The 16032-nt window shown below is 36.3% G+C and overlaps 1 protein-coding gene across 3 annotated transcripts; it reads right to left on the reverse strand.

Moving 5' to 3' along the window:
• Positions 1-901: 901 nt before the first annotated feature.
• Positions 902-15691, reverse strand: GABPB1 (GA binding protein transcription factor subunit beta 1; the record flags this gene model as incomplete). 3 transcript variants are annotated; one of them, XM_082004980.1, is made up of 8 exons in its annotated part: positions 902-1054; positions 5974-6089; positions 7442-7627; positions 12218-12331; positions 12717-12828; positions 13898-14092; positions 14553-14720; positions 15584-15691. In XM_082004980.1, the coding sequence occupies 8 exons, from the start codon at positions 15689-15691 to the stop codon at positions 902-904; spliced, it is 1152 nt and encodes a 383-aa protein (XP_081861106.1). The 3 variants fall into 3 exon arrangements, with proteins under 3 accessions (XP_081861106.1, XP_081861105.1, XP_081861104.1); XM_082004979.1 differs by having other exon boundaries at positions 902-1049; positions 5951-6089; XM_082004978.1 differs by having other exon boundaries at positions 12681-12828.
• Positions 15692-16032: the final 341 nt, after the last annotated feature.

The following is a 16032-nucleotide window of genomic DNA, read 5'->3' on the forward strand; positions in this document are numbered from 1 at the left end:
CTACAGGAAAATTATAAGACACACAAGGTGAATTTTAAATGCCTCCACTACCAAATTTTAAATTGCCTCTAATACGTAAATTGAGATTTTTTTTTTTGTTCTTTTTCATTACAAATTACATTCTTCCAAGAAATATACCATCCACAATAAAACTGGCTCCTAGCTTAGTTCAAATGACCTATAGACTAAACATTTTTCTCATAATTTTTCTCATCTTTGTTGAAAAAAACCTAGGCAAGATGTGTAGAAATTATAAAAACATGCAGCATATGTACAAACTGAAAAGTTTAAAAAATATTAGCTTCATATACATGTAATTCTACTTGGATATATCTGAAATTAAATATAAAAATTTCACGACCTAAAATAAAAAAAACACAACCAAAAACGGTTTTCAGAGAATCTGAGACAACTACTTAAAGCTGTACAAAGATTTCCACCTGGAAATGTCTTATTCAAAGAAGTTTAAGTTGTTACCATGTAGAAATAACTGTTCATTCATTTTGTCACATAATTCATTTTCAAGTTGTCAGCTTAAATCAACAACATCACCCTTAAAACTGTTCTGATTTTCAGAAGTTAGATTCATACTAAAATCAAAAATTTCACAAAAACATTGGCTTCTCGTGTTTCTGGATCCCTTCAAAAAGATTTATCAACTAATTTTGAAACTGTAAAAAAACCAACTATTTACAGTATTTCATTTTAAATACTTTTCACAATTTCTAAATTCAGAGGTTTTATGTTACAAGAAATTCAGAGCTCACGGCTTAAGTCCAGTTATCAACTTGTAGCATCTTCTCTATCATTTAATCCTGTGTCTGTACCTATATAGCGTACAGTTCAAGATTGTACTGCAGGTTTTTGAAAGTAACAGGCTTTGTAGTATGTTCATTTTTTATTAAACAACTTCTTTATTAGTCTGGAGGCGGTTCATTGCCTCTAACTTCTGCCGATAGGCCTCTGCTTCTTGTTCTTTCTTTAGAAGCTGCTGACGATATTTTTGTGCTTCTCTGTTTGCCTCGTCCAGCTGTTTCTGAAGAGTTTCTCTTTCCTATTAGAAACAGAACCAGCAATATTTTGTCAAATATGTATCAAATACAAGTTAAAATGGCAAGACTTTTCCTTTACATGCAGCTTAAGTGTTAGGGTATCATGTAGAAACCGTTCAGTTCTTACTCAGGCAAACCTATAGGCATGCTGCTGTGGAAATTAGACATGAACTGTCACAGCAGATGGACTCCCCACAAAAAGGCTTGAAGTGTATATATAGCAAACCCAAGCTTCTTTATCTGCAAAGATACCAAGCAAGTCTTCATGGAAAGAGAGTGAAATAAAAAAGCGGAAGCATGGTGATCAAATACTAACATAGCATATTAACATTTATCCAATTATTCAGTTCCCTTTGTTACTTTTCTGAATTGGAATCCAATCTAACACGATTGTCCCTCTCTGTTGTGTTTGTAATCAGACAGTTAAAATGAAAAACTGCTACCTAACAGCAGTTTGCACTGGAAAGTGACAGCTGCCCACTAATCGAAATACACACACAACTGGTTTCTAAATGAAGTGATCTGAAACAATTGATACTGGAAAAAAAAAAAAATGTATACAAAACTTAAGGCTCCGTCCTGCATACAAGTGGGTCATGGATGACTAGTAAATGGTTTCCAAGCAAAATAATACAGGAAATGCCACTTCCTATGAAGCTGCCTCAGGAACCAAGGAGAATTTATTTCTATCTCCAGTGACGTAGGTCCTGTCATTTTGTTTGATGCTGCACTGAGCCCAATTAAAAAAGCAATTTGCTTGGAAAATAGTTTTGTTTTCATCTTCAACCAAATAGCATTTCATTAAAGTGCATCATACTTTTATGAGTAAGGTAGTATTCCATTTCAAATCATTCTTTCCACTGTAGTTGTTAAGTACTCACAGAGGTTGTCGGAGAAGCGACCTATCTCCCAGAAAACAAAACTCTTCTCAAAAAATGAGGCCCAGTGAAAATAAATTGCCTTTTTACCTTATTCCCATCCCAGAAGTTCAGTATCACATTCCCATTTAATACCTCAAACAGTTGTTAGAAGTTTCTCCCCCCACACCCCATAACAGCATCTCTACTCTTCACCTCTTTGATGCACTCACATATTTTCATGGTCAGAGCCTGAAAATAGAAAATACTCTGCCTCCCTTCTACTTGCTACTGTTCTCAGTACTTGTCACAGTCACATTTAGCAGTCACATGCTGTGCTGAATGTGCTGGAATATAATGACATAGGTGATCAGATCATTGCTAACAGCAGCATCTGTATAGCAAAAACAACAGGTGAAGGAGAGATGTTATTAACAGGTTATAAAGACTATCTACAATACAGAACAGAATAAACTCCATTAAGTACAACCTGATTTTACATAGGGCTTTAAGAGCTGAAAGAAGCTAGCTAGCATTTGCTTCATTTGGAGTATATGCTGATAAAATGAGAACTCATCTATCTTGCTTACTTATTTGAAAAAGTTCAGCTTCCACCTTTGAAAATTTGAATTCTGCTTTTTAAGCAACTTTATGAACATCCCACGTAGCAGCTAGACTGACGAATGCCAAATGAACAGTAGAGCCTACATCTCAAAGGATCTGAAACACATCAAGGTTGTTCCAGTATGAGTCCAACCAAAACATACTGCTATTTCTGTAAGCTATTTATGTAGTTTAACAGGAGCCAACAGCTTATGTAAGACAGCCTCGTGGAGTAGGAAGTTGGTGAAAAAAGCTACAAGGCAATTCTCAGGGAAGCAGTCACCACAGTTGATCCTGCTACATGTGGAAAGCAACCCTTCCCTCTTGAAGTCACTCAGCTCTATATTCTGAGCTGGGCATTCTCTATCTTGTGAATTTGTCACATAAAAACTATCAGAAATCTACTAGTGGCAAGAAGCAAAGCTGCTCTACCTACTGGGCTGCAGAAGAATAAGAATGACCAGTAGCTCACCGGCCAGTGGTTCTGCGATGCATTACAAAAAGGCACTATCACTACTATGGAGTGTGTGCAGACTGCAAACATTTGGGGATGGAGAGGTTCTCAGACCACAGGAGTACTTCGCACAGAAGAGAGAAATAGAGCCACGTACCCATAAGGACTATAGCACATTAAGGAAGGGATAGAAAAAAAAGGAAAAAAAAATTCTCAGTGGCAGAGACAAGAAGATAAACCCAGTATCTACCAGACAGACTAGCAATCCAAAGTGTGTAGATTAGTCCAGCAAGTAATAAGCGTAGTTTTTAGACAGTCATAGTCCTAACGTAAGCATTAAGGAACTGAGGCCAAGTATACTGTTTAACCAGGCAGTGGAAAGAAACCAATGCTTCTGGAGGAACAATGCACATCTACAGTGGACTGAACAGTGAAAACTGGTTCCTTAACTTTGACATCTAGAATAGGGAGGACTATATTTGGTCTATTAATTTAATCAAATCCAGAAAGTGTTCTTGCACATTTTTTAGAACACAACTGAAAGCATTCTAATAATGTGAAATCCTTTTGTATCAGTATAAAAACCTGTCTGGGTAAAAATCAAATTAGAGGATCCCGAGTGCTCTTAAATCTTCCATTTTAGCAGGCAATTTTCTTCATTACATGTAACTTTTCTTAACAGTCTCTATATTGACAACAGGGACACCCATAACTAAAATAACCAAACAAGCATTTTTTTTAAACAACAAAAAAAGCAATGATACGAATTCACTAAAATAATTAATTTACAATTATGATTTTTTTTTTTAGTCTAATGAAATTATTGTCCTGTTTCTAATGAGTGTCACTTTTCCAACATGCAACATAGAAAAGACAGTCAAATTCAAGAATGAAAATAAAAATCACCGTATGTTAATTAATTATGCATGAAAATGAAAACAGAATATCTGTGTGACGGGTTTTTTTGCTGCCATCCTATGTTTAACATATCAAACTGTTTGGGAAAACTGGCATCACGCTTCAAAATGAGCTGAAATGTTTGAACTTAACAGACCCAAAAGAGAAAAATCAAAACACACCACTACAGCTTTTGCCATTCACAATACTTGCACAGTAAAGTTTGTCACCTCACATGAATGGGAGGATCTTCAACTTGAAGACTTTCAAACTACAGTTAACTGTTCATACACTATGAATTTAAAACAGCCGAAGAGAAGCACTCTTAGCCTTGAATCAACTCTATATAATGAAACAAAGGAACGAATCGCCAATGAGGCACAGAAACCAAACAATAAAGGTTTTCTACATTAAAAACAAAAAATTAATGAGGGGAGGGGTCCCCCTCCCTCCAAATCCAAGTATCTACCACCTTTTATGACGATGAAGTTTGAAGTGAACTGACTTTATGTGCACTTCTTGAATGTCCTTGTTACCAAAGTGAGGTAGCACCATACCCCTGTGAACCACAATAAGGCTCCTGAAGTCAACTGGCTTCCACACAGAGGCAGAGGTCTGCATCTGCATTTCCAGTTGTACAGGTAGGGACAAAACTTGCACTTAAAAGTAACAGATAAAGTAATTGATTTAAACCAACTTATTTCGATATTTGAGAAATGTGTTTCAAATATATAATTGAAACTGGTAATCCCCTTAAAAGAATTGTTTGTACTGTTATACCAGTTATATATATAAATAGATACAGTTTTTAATATATACACACACACTGTTATACCAAAAAGAACAGTTGTACTGTTATACCAACTACCTGTAATTAGGAAAAGGTCAATTTATTGCTTAACCAATCTGTATTTTTTTTTCCCCTTCACCTAACAATTATGAAAATACTTAAGGAAACATAATTTCCTTTAGGAATAATTCAGGCAGATGTTTAAAAGTGTGAACAAAAGAAACGCTTTTATTGTAACAGTCATACATTTTAAAAAATGCAGCAAGAAAATTGCAACTGTCATGATAATCTGTAATGACCACAAAGCTGCAAAGGCCAAAAGTATGATGTGACAACTTAAAGAGAGGGAAAGCAAGTGATGAAAAGTGGTAATTATTGTTATTAGACATGGATAACATATAGCACACACTGTACAACAAAAAGTATTCAATGAGGCACAATTCGATAATATGAACAGAAGCTGGAGAATACAACCTTCGATAAGTGAAATATCATGGAGTTGACAAAATGACAACTTACAGCCTAGTCAAGGCAGACAGTGGTTTTCATAAACCTTTGACCAAAACTGGTCAGCACAGTTAGAGTAACAGAAGGAATGAGATGGTTGACCTACTGTGGTTAATATAAAAAAAGCTCTAATTTTAAATTTAACAGCTACATCTATTTGTCGTATATAAAAAGGAAAGCTCTCTCAATGTTGTTACATGTTCTGCACTATAAATTTAAAAAAACAGGACGGTGCAAAAGATGTGTAATAGTAAACTGCTCCAGAATTAAAAAAGAAAAGCGGGGAGGGAGGGAGTGGGACACAGATAAGAATTCACAAACACAGAATCTTACTGTTTCACATTTCCATTAACAGTTATCTAGATATCATGAATGGAAAGGAAACATTGCTAAAAATATGATCTCACAATCAGGACTAGCATGTGGTCATAACAGAAAGATGAGGGCATGGTACTCTCATTCACTGCTAGAGGAAAGAGTCAAGTTACCCAATAATATATCAGTACCTAGTTTTAAAAACTAGCTAATGATCTTAAAGGAAAAACAACAAAATTAAGTTATCAAATACTTAAACAAGTATCACTTTTACGTGCATGACCAGAGGATGAAGCAAACAGCCCTCCTACATTCTTTTTACAACAACTTTGTAAAAGATGAATTCCAGTAACAGGGGAGACTGAACAAGTTGTTGTTTCACACACTTCATTCTGTGGTAACACAGAAATTAAACTCTAGAACAATACAAAAAAATCACTATCAGGTACTCGGTGCTGAACACCCTGGCTAACACGTATCATGTAATATACTCCTTACTTCTATTTCTGCAGACTCCACACGATTTTCAACAATCTCAATGCACTGTCTCTTCACTGGCGGTTCTTCACTTATCACAGTTTCTTCAGCAATGTCTGTTGCTGGAACTGTTAATACTGAAAACATATTTGTACATTTACTTCAAACAATATTCGCAGTATATAAAATTCATATAATTAAGTTATTTTATTAACAGCAATAAAAGGCAAAGACTTTCCCTTATGAAAACACAACTATGTAATAAAGTGCATTATTAAGTCAGTACAGGGAAAAGTTACTAAAATCTTTAGCTGCTTGTATGCTACTAAAGAATTTTAAAGTTCTTTGCTGCTGAGGTCTACAATAGTTAGCTGTCACTCTGGAGTATCATTGCCATTTTTCACAGAGTAAACAAACATGTAAGTGAATTGCAGCAGTTACCAGTCTGTCAATTCTGTAACTTACATAGCAGGCCATCTCTTTTATAATGTTTCTTAAGCAAATACTAAACACAAAACTGGTTTTTAATTTTGATTAATTAGAACACCTTAGGTAAACTGAAAATCCAGTACTTACTAACCTTAGAGGGAAAAAAGTTAGGGATCTAAAGACATTCATACTCTAATTTACTCATGCAACCATCTGGCAAATAAATGTTGTGACTGTCATTTTCATTACTACCTACACATATTCAGGTTTTCTGATAACTAGCTGTATGTGTTCAAAGAGACTGTGAACCAAATCATTTGTCTCCTGTGAACAACTCTTCAAGCTCCACACTGGGAGCCCTCAAGAAGAAACCAGAGAAGGAATAATTTTTGTCTACACAGTAGTGGCAAAGCATCTTTAAAAGAAACCAGCAAAAACACAGGCATGTCACAAAATAGCACTTATTACACTAGCAACTTCCACAAACAAAGCGCATATGTCCCAACAGGACAATTTGTGTCACCCTGGCTTCACTGGTTCTGCCATTGCGCCTCTAAAAACTCAAGCATGGAAGACTTGGCTTTTGTTCTGTTAAAGACACACTCCATGGGACTTGCACAGCTTGTTTCACGCGTGAGATTTCTAAATCCAAGCTTCACCTTCCTGCAGTACTTCCAGCAAGGCAACAGCCTTCCATAAGTATTGGAAGAAAGCTTTTGTTTTACTCCATCTTCTGGTTTTCATAACAAGTTTGCAAGAATCAAGTTTACTGAAAGCAAAGCAAGTAGTTATCAAATTTCCCTTAAATGTCCCATTTCTCTTGCATACAGTTTAGTAATTCTTCCCTTCTTTCTTCCAATGCAGAGACTCAGCTGACATGTGGCAACTCACTGAACCGCAGTAGCTCATGCATCTGAGCCTTTTGCAGTATAAGGATTCAAAGACGTATTTAAATTTATAATTACACAAAATTGTCCAAGCTATTTGCACCTAACAGTTTATTATTATTACTGTAACTAAAATAGTTCCTCAAGCTTGAATTGTACAAGTTTCCACTCACCTTGCTGTCCATCAGGCATGGTCACAATGATTGGTTGCCCTATTCCACTGGTTGGAATCGAATGCAGATTACCAAGCTGAATGCCATCTGTAACTATAGTAATAACTTGCTGACCTCCAGAACTGACAACTTGCTGAATAGCACCATCCACAGATTCTGCAGTCACAACCTCTTCTGTGGCAACAACTATCAACAGAGTAGTAAAGGAATAAAGTCAATTTAATAAATTAAGTTTTATGATTTCAAACGCATTTTGGTGCAGCTGAGAAAAAAATTTCTTCCATGTCTTTTAAAATTTGATCCCTGCTCGCCCCCCCCAATTAATACATTAGTACATATTATATTGTTAATAGAAATCTTTCACCAGGCCAACATAAAGCACTAACAGAATTTAAAAAAAAAAAAAACAAAAAACCTTCAAATACTACCTTGAAACTACTCCTCAACCAGTGCCTTGTGAGGTGTACCTCAGGACACAGCCCCAGATTTCTCTGCTTACCATAATGGTCTTCAAGGCAGTAACAGACTGAAGGACCTCTAGAGAATCTTAAGTTTTCTCTGTACTACATGGGTACTTCAAACACAACCACAACTTTATTTAGTATACAAAGCATGAAACAGGACTAAAGGAAAAGTTCTGCAGAGTCAACATTTTTACATCTTTGAAGGAGAAAGATAAAGCTAAAGAAGTAAAATAAACATTGTATGTATAATTTTATAGGTAAAACACATACCACAGCTTGCAGTATCCACTGTAACTGGGGTCTTGCTCTACCACCATTTTGTGGCTTTTTTTAAACAACAAGATACTGAGACAAAGAGCAAGATCACTAGTAGCACAATCAAAGAATTTCAAGCACACTAACTCTGTATTTTATGTTCAATTTGTCAGGGTAAAAGCAAAGCCTTTGATTTAAATAACAGACATTACAGTGCCTTCTATCTACAGAGATGAAATTAAAACCCTGTAGACTGTGTTGTGATACTCAAGATGAGAGAAGGTAGATAAATCCCTGAAGCTTTCATCTTTTAAATTAATTACAATATAACAGACACAAAAATCACTCTGTAGTTCAAATAATGACTGCAGTCATTGCCTTCCGAAGATCTTTATGTTCAGAGATTACTGTCCTACAGCACTGCTTAAATATTCATAGAGTGTTTATTCAGTAAACCAAAACAGTAAGTCCTACATGAATAAGTGGTGTTGTATTGAATTTGATTTGGCTTCCAAGTACAGGCTCAGCAGTAAGCAAGACCACTGTCACCAAAAATTCCAAGTTGCAAGTGCCAATGCTAGCTGCTGCGGCAAACAGCTCTGATCTTTCAGTTTCAAACTCAGCGTTGGGCTTTTAGTTCTGGAAGGAAACATTATTAGGACTTCTTCAGACCTTGAAAGAAAAAAAATGGAGATTTGTCTAAAAAGAAGTTATTCTATATAAAAGAAAAGTATACCCATAAATACACTCCTTTTTCCTCCCTTGCTCTCCTTCCATGTCTATATCCGTATAATCACTAGTTACCACACTATTTCATATGCTGAAGGAAAGCTGAAGTCATTTAAAACAGCTGCACTATTATTTTTCAAGAATCTCTGTATTAATGTGCATTATTATTTTCGTCAGTGTGTGTGGCAGGAGAACACCTGCACATGCAGTAAGACCTATGCCTAATTCCAACTGTACCACGCCAAATACTGCATTCCAAATAAAAATCTGGTTTAAGATGTGTGTCTACTCCAACTCTGAGTTCCGTACATACATTATACACCGCATTTGTACGTAACATCCAAGTCCTCATACACACTTCATTTGAGTAACAATTAAAAAAAGCGTGATTCTATTCAGCTCCAGTGAGACGCACCTTTCTTTCTTTGGTTTTACAAAATTGATGTGTTTTTAACTGTAAGACATGAAGAACTAGGGGGAAGAGATCGGGGTAAAGTTAACTTGGAAAGAGAAGAAAAACCTAGACAGAAATAACATAAAAGGTAGAACCTAGGTTCTTTGCCCAAGTTTATACAGTCTTAAATACAGGAGGCTGAATACAAGGTAAGAGCCAAAACCAGAATTCTCAATCCTACAATTTTTGAGAATATTTATAAATGGATCTTTTACAAGATAAGCACAAAGCAAAGCTTTTTTTTGTTGTTGTTTTCTTTTTTTCCTTGAACAAACTTACTACTGATGCACAGGTGACAAAAAGCTACTTTTGTGTTCTTCACACTTTACAAACTATTACAGGAGTAAGAACCCAGGAAATAATTTGCAGATACTATGATGCTGCAAGATTGCTCATGCATCTGCATAAAAATCAAAGCAGAAGAACTGAAATAAACAGGAGGGTTAGTTATGATGCATTACTGAAGGTGGGAAGCTACAGCATCAAGATTTCAAGCTTATTCCTTCCTGTCTGTCATCTCCTGCCTCCTAATAATTTTTATCTTCAGTGGTTTACTGACATGTAACGTAAGTTATGCTACACCACTGCAAGGGTAGGGCCATGAAACATGAGAACACTCAGTTAGTTATCAAAGTCTATTTACTACCGAGTCCTGGATATACATTTAATGCTCTGTAATCCCATGCAATCCCTCCTTGAGTTTCTCTCTCCTACAATTAGATCTGACTTTCATTGAATTATATCAGTTGACTGAAAACATCAGCAGCTTCTTCTGTAATGAAAGGCACTGTATTCTGCTTTTGAATCATCCACTTCACTTGCAATATTTAAATGATAAAACAGTACAGTTGTACTTCGGTACCACTTTGAGTAGTAGTAAAGAGCTGTATTAAGAAGAAATCCTGCAGGACTTCAAAATTCTTAAAGATGAACACTCAGGTATACGTTGGGATGCAGCTGTCATGCAGCAAGTCTTAAGAGTACAGATCTCTCCTATATTTTCAGTGAAAACTGTGTCCTTAAGAATGATGTCATCTGCAAAGCTGAATTCTGTGAGAATTTTTAAGTACCAAAGACTCAGTCATGCAAAGTATCTCAGCTCTGTAAAATTTATCATACTGACCACACCAACAAAAAAAGCAAAATAAGTGCATTTATTTAGAAACATGTTCACAAAAATTCAGGTTACCATAAGCATCAGAAACCCTTGATCACCAGAGGGTTGTTGCTCTCCACAGTGATCTCCAGCCACTGGCTTTGAGGTTAGGCTCATCTTGTCACATATCACCGACCAGTGCTCAAAATCCCAAGCTAACTTGGAAATAAGGCTACACTGCTACATGTCAGTGTAATACTATAAATATTAAATAAACAAAAAAGCAAACCTGGCCTACCATAAAACTCCAGAAGCTACAGACATATCATAATGCCTGAGAAAACCAGGGAGCAACATATGCAAAAACAGCACTGGGCAAGTAAAGTATGCATGAAATACCTCACAGCTTTCTTCAGAAAGCCAGATCTCCACCAAAACAATTTTTGGGACTCTCAGAATAACAGAAATTTTTTTTTTTTAAGTACATCATATAGCCTACTTCAGAGACAAAAACTAGGGCTTTCTGTGTCCCAAAGCTACCCAATAAAGAATTAACATAGCACTTGATCTCCCAAGTGCTAGTTTTACCTGATTTTTTTATGCAATGGCAGGATATTAACATATACCATAATTGGAAAATATGGTCTGGAACAGAACTTTAGTGCCATCCTCTTATAAAGTAACTTTCAATAATTCGGAAGCTTTTGATCACATTTTAACTTTATTGTAGCTGGTATGACAGCTTGCTTAAATTATAAAGGGAGGTCTTTTCCTTGCTTAGATCTCTCTTTCTCAAACCTCGTAGTGGTAATGACGAGTCTTTATATTCCACTTTGATTATAGGACTCCTGACTGCTATTTCTTTCTTCACTTTATGTTGTAATGAACATAATGCGGAAAAGCACACAAAGTAAGCACCACATTATTCAGAAAGAATGGAGAAAGATATCCAGGGCAATTCATAGAGTACAGAACCTTGACCAAAATTTTTTTCAGACAAAGCAGTAACTGGCAAAGATCCATGGGCAGGGGTAAAGGGTTTTTGTGTTAAGAAAGAGGAACGCAAACTTGGGAACTAGGGGCAACAGAATTCCTTGTGTCTTTCTGGCTTCTCAGCATGGCCTTATGGAATAAGGGAATGTGCATGTAGCCGCAGCAAGGATGGAGGCTGCTTCTTCCTAGGAGAACAATAATGTAGTGCTAGGCTTACATTTACCTGCAGTGCCATGACAGCATACCAGCCTGAAGTGGGACATACTAATCACTGCATATTGTTATAAATTCAAGTAGAATGTCTCAATGTTGAAAAGACAACCCATAGGCATTCTAGTGGGCAAACTGGACATTAAGATCACCAAATATTCTTACGCTTTTGGGTGAAAGATTAAGACGACTGCTAAGAAAGTATATGCAAACAACATTGGGGGCCATTCCCCAATATTTAACAGAAAGAAGCATTCAAAGAAAACGTTCTCCCACCAAATGCAGCTAGACTGTATGTAGACAAAGATGTGAATTCAATCTCCTGAATTATGCTTGCTTTCAGCGAGATGAATGCTACTCATATTAGGCACAGAAATACCAGTTGTGGTCAGAAATCTTATTAAGAAATAATTGTACATACAAATCTGGCAACCTTCTAGGTGAAAGTAAAAGAAAATTGTTTACACTGAAAAAAGGAAGATTGTAATCTCATTTCTGTATGAACTGTACCTCCAAAAGCACCAGTTATATACTTTTATTTTATTAAATGAGGTTATATGACTTAGATTTCTAACCTGGTGTTTCTGAAGAATTAGACAGTGGAGCTGATGCTTCTGCTAAAGCTGCCAATGTGGCTAATACTGACGTTGATGAATTTCCAAACTGTACAGCAGACACTCCTGTTTCATCTAGTAAGATGAAAAAGAAAAAGTTAGTGGATAATTTAAAATCAGTGAAGTCCCTTTTTTTATTATTATTGCACTGAAGTTTTGAAGACACACTCTGTTCTCAGCAACATTCTGCTAACCAAAGTGCTACTCTGAAGGCAAGTTTGTTAAGCAAATGCAACTTCCGATAATTTATTTCTGTGATGACTTGTTTTAAGTACAGAAATATTTACAACAGGTAAAAAACACTGAAGAAGAACATGGTAACTACTCTATTCTTACCACTGTTTTTCCTCAAGCCTTTTCACTAAATGGTGAAAATCAATTAAAGTATAAAATCCCAGTAGCTATCCTATAGGCATCTAAATACCTGTTCCATTTGATGTATTTGCAGAAGATACCAGACCTGTTAGGTTCACCACCCCTCCAGGTCCAATGATGAACTGTGGTGTTGCTGCATGTATCGTCACAGTGTCCGGACTCTCTGGATTCGTATTGATTTGGTTCTGCATTGCAATCTAGGAGACAAAGTTAATAATATCATTCCAACTGTAGCTAAAAAGAAGTTATTTACCTTCTAAGAACTATAATAATTGCACATTCCACTCTAACAGGGAGCATCTCCCTTGTTCTACTCATGCAATATACACACAACGTGTCACATCTTGTGCTCTGCGTAAGTACGAGAAACTTTTTTTTTTTGCTGAAACCTAAAGACAAAAAGTCTGTTGAAGTGAAAAAGAATAATGACACACTGCTACCTCTCCTTACCATTTACTGTAAACAAAGAGGATCACATAAAGACAAGGCCCTTCTGTACACGTGCAAGCTCAAGTATCTACTAGAGGCCTGAAGAACCAAGACTGCTGTGGCAGCTCCAACTTAGTAATTGTCATGAATTGTAGATGGCATTCTTCTTTTTGTCTTTCTTTGAATTACTATTGACTTATTTACTATGTCCTTTCTGCAATAAAGAGGAGGCTAAAGGAATAGACCAGAAGTTCATGCAGTTCAAGATGTAGGGACGTTTATAGTGTCATAATGGTCTTTCATTTGCTTTCTATTCTTTTCTCAATAATGCTTAGCACTTAAATTTGCCTTTAAGAACACTATTGAAGAGTGAGTACACATTTCCATGGAAGTATCTATTATAATCCCAATCACTTCAACAATTTGATCCTAGTTTTTCTAATTCTGGGAAAATTGTCGTCTCTTCTCTCCTCTCCTGATCTCCAATTGTTAGGAAATTAATATTCATATATGAAGCTAATTGAACACTAGGGTATAGTCACACACTGGCACAGTAGGGAGTTAAGTTTTACACCTTGCTTGTGAAGACTCCACCTAGTTCTGTGTACTACAACACTCAAATTTAACTTATCCTTGAATTTGTAGGTGGTGAAAACACTCTTTGGCCAACAAATGTTTACTAACATTAATCTCATTTCCTTGACATGAACTAGACTGGAGATTAGCATTATCAGTCAATACATAGTCTCACAGCTGCTATATTAAAAACTTAGTTTACTCCATGTGTAAACAAGTACTTTGCTCTAAGTTCCCTTAACATCATGAATCAAAAGTTACCTGTAATATTTCTGCAAGGTCTTCATTTCCATTGTCTACTGCAATATCTAATGCCGTTTTGCAAAATTTACTCTGAGCGTGAACATCTGCTCCGTACTTTATCAAGAGTTCTACAACTTCTTGATGGTTATGTTCAGTAGCCCAGTGGAGCGCAGTCATTTTGAGCATGTCCTTTGCATTGACATCAGCACCGTGCTATAAACAAGATCATTGCATAAACTATGTCATTACAAGTATCTGAATTAAATAATGCTGATCACACAATGAAGCTCTAAACTGTCTTTCTCCAGCAGTAATGTCCTGTTACGTTATATTTATGGATTTATTAAAAGTACATCAATTTAACTACTAAATAAATTACTTACCTCGAAAGATTAAAGACTCCCTAAAACATAACATGTCTTCGTTCTAAAGGTTGTTACACAATGTCAAATTAGGAAGTAGTCTTATTTTGAGACAGCAATAAATAATTCATCTGAAATCATGGTCATTTTAATGCTAAAATAGATTACAGTTTAACAGGAAAACAAAGCACCCAATGCACACAGCATAAATATTCATACAACTTCAATGTTGGTTTCATCACTAAAAGGAAATATTTCATCATAAACCATTGTAATATCCGCACCTCAGACCTTGTTTCAACAGTCTTTACCTTAAGTAAGACTTCTACTATGCTGGCATGGCCTTCCGATGCTGCCATATGCAATGGAGTTCTGTCCACTTTGGTTCTGGCATCCCGACTTACACCTGCTCGCAGCAACACTTCTGTTGTTGAGTAGTGTCCATACTGTGCTGCTAGATGAAGTGGAGATGTTCCCAACTGCAATGTAACGGAAAAAGTGGAGTTTTAACAGATGTCAGTATACAGTATTTTGTTTTATTCTGGCGCTATCAAATTCAGGTGTCAGGCCACCATTTCAAAATCATTTTCCCTTGCAGTCTAAAGGAAAGAAGCTGTTGGGGCTTTTACAGAGTATGAAGAAGAAAAAAAGTTGCGGGTTTTTTCCCCCCAATAATCACAACACTACAAACAGCTCACTGGAAGCAACTTTGAGGTCTGTGCTACGTTTTTTCTGTCTTTTTAAGGTGTGATGCTTCAAGGGGCCTAACCCCATTTTTAGTGTTGGTCAACACGCCATACCGACACTGGAAGGGACCTCTGGAAGTTGTTTAAGTGCAATCTCCTGCTCAAAACAGAATCAACTTGAAACTTAGGTTACTAAGTAGATTAAGGTACTTAAGGGCTTGTAAATATCCTAGAATTCTGAAGTACCTGACCTCCCCATACAACCTAGTCAAAAAGAAAAGTCTGGGCCCCTATATCAGGGAGCTCTCAACTACACATATCAGGTAGTGGGGACTGCTTTCTTAATTCAGACCTAAATGCATAAACACAGTAACTAGGAGGATGATTGCTGCTTTTCTCCCGTTAACTGTTCCAAAGTTCATCTTAAATGAACACCACCAGAACAAGCTCATTCACAGTCTGTTACTAAAATCAGTAGGAGGTCATAGGAAGAAACAGACAGTTGTAATTTTGCATTAGACATTAGATGATGTGACTGCAGAATTCCAAGAAGAAACTTGCCAGGCTTGCAATAGAATGCTTAATTGTAATAATCCTATTGTCTTCAGGTGAGAAAAGTAAGAGGATTTACTGAACACTGCAAAAGTTTTCATTACCCAGTCTGTGGTAAAAGGTGCTCCATTTGCCATCAAAATGCGAACTTCATCATCCTGACCTGCTCGTGCAGCTTCTAAAAGTTTCTTTCCCAAATCTACTAGTGACATCTGGTGAAGGACATAAAGGAATATAAAGAAAAAATAACAACATTAATACTATTTTAAGTACACAAATGCTGCTGTCTTTTTTATTTATTATTTCTGAACTACTCTGAAAAGTTCAAAAACTGTAGTTGGTGTTTTAGCCTTGAGAACAAGCTTTGATTGTAATAAGCAGCCTGATTTTAGAATTGCTTTTGTTAGCAAAACAGAAGTGACACTGGGGTGAAGATTTCAGTATTATAATGCTGTAACCATAGCAGCTGCAAAGCTGCATCAAACTGAATTTAAACTGAACTGTATGCACATTTCTTATAGCAGAAAGTGGTTTAGAAGCTCTCACCTCATAC

The sequence above is a fragment of the Phaethon aethereus genome, assembly GCF_964289735.1.
Source record: "Phaethon aethereus genome assembly, chromosome: 12".
Lineage (NCBI taxonomy): Eukaryota > Metazoa > Chordata > Aves > Phaethontiformes > Phaethontidae > Phaethon > Phaethon aethereus.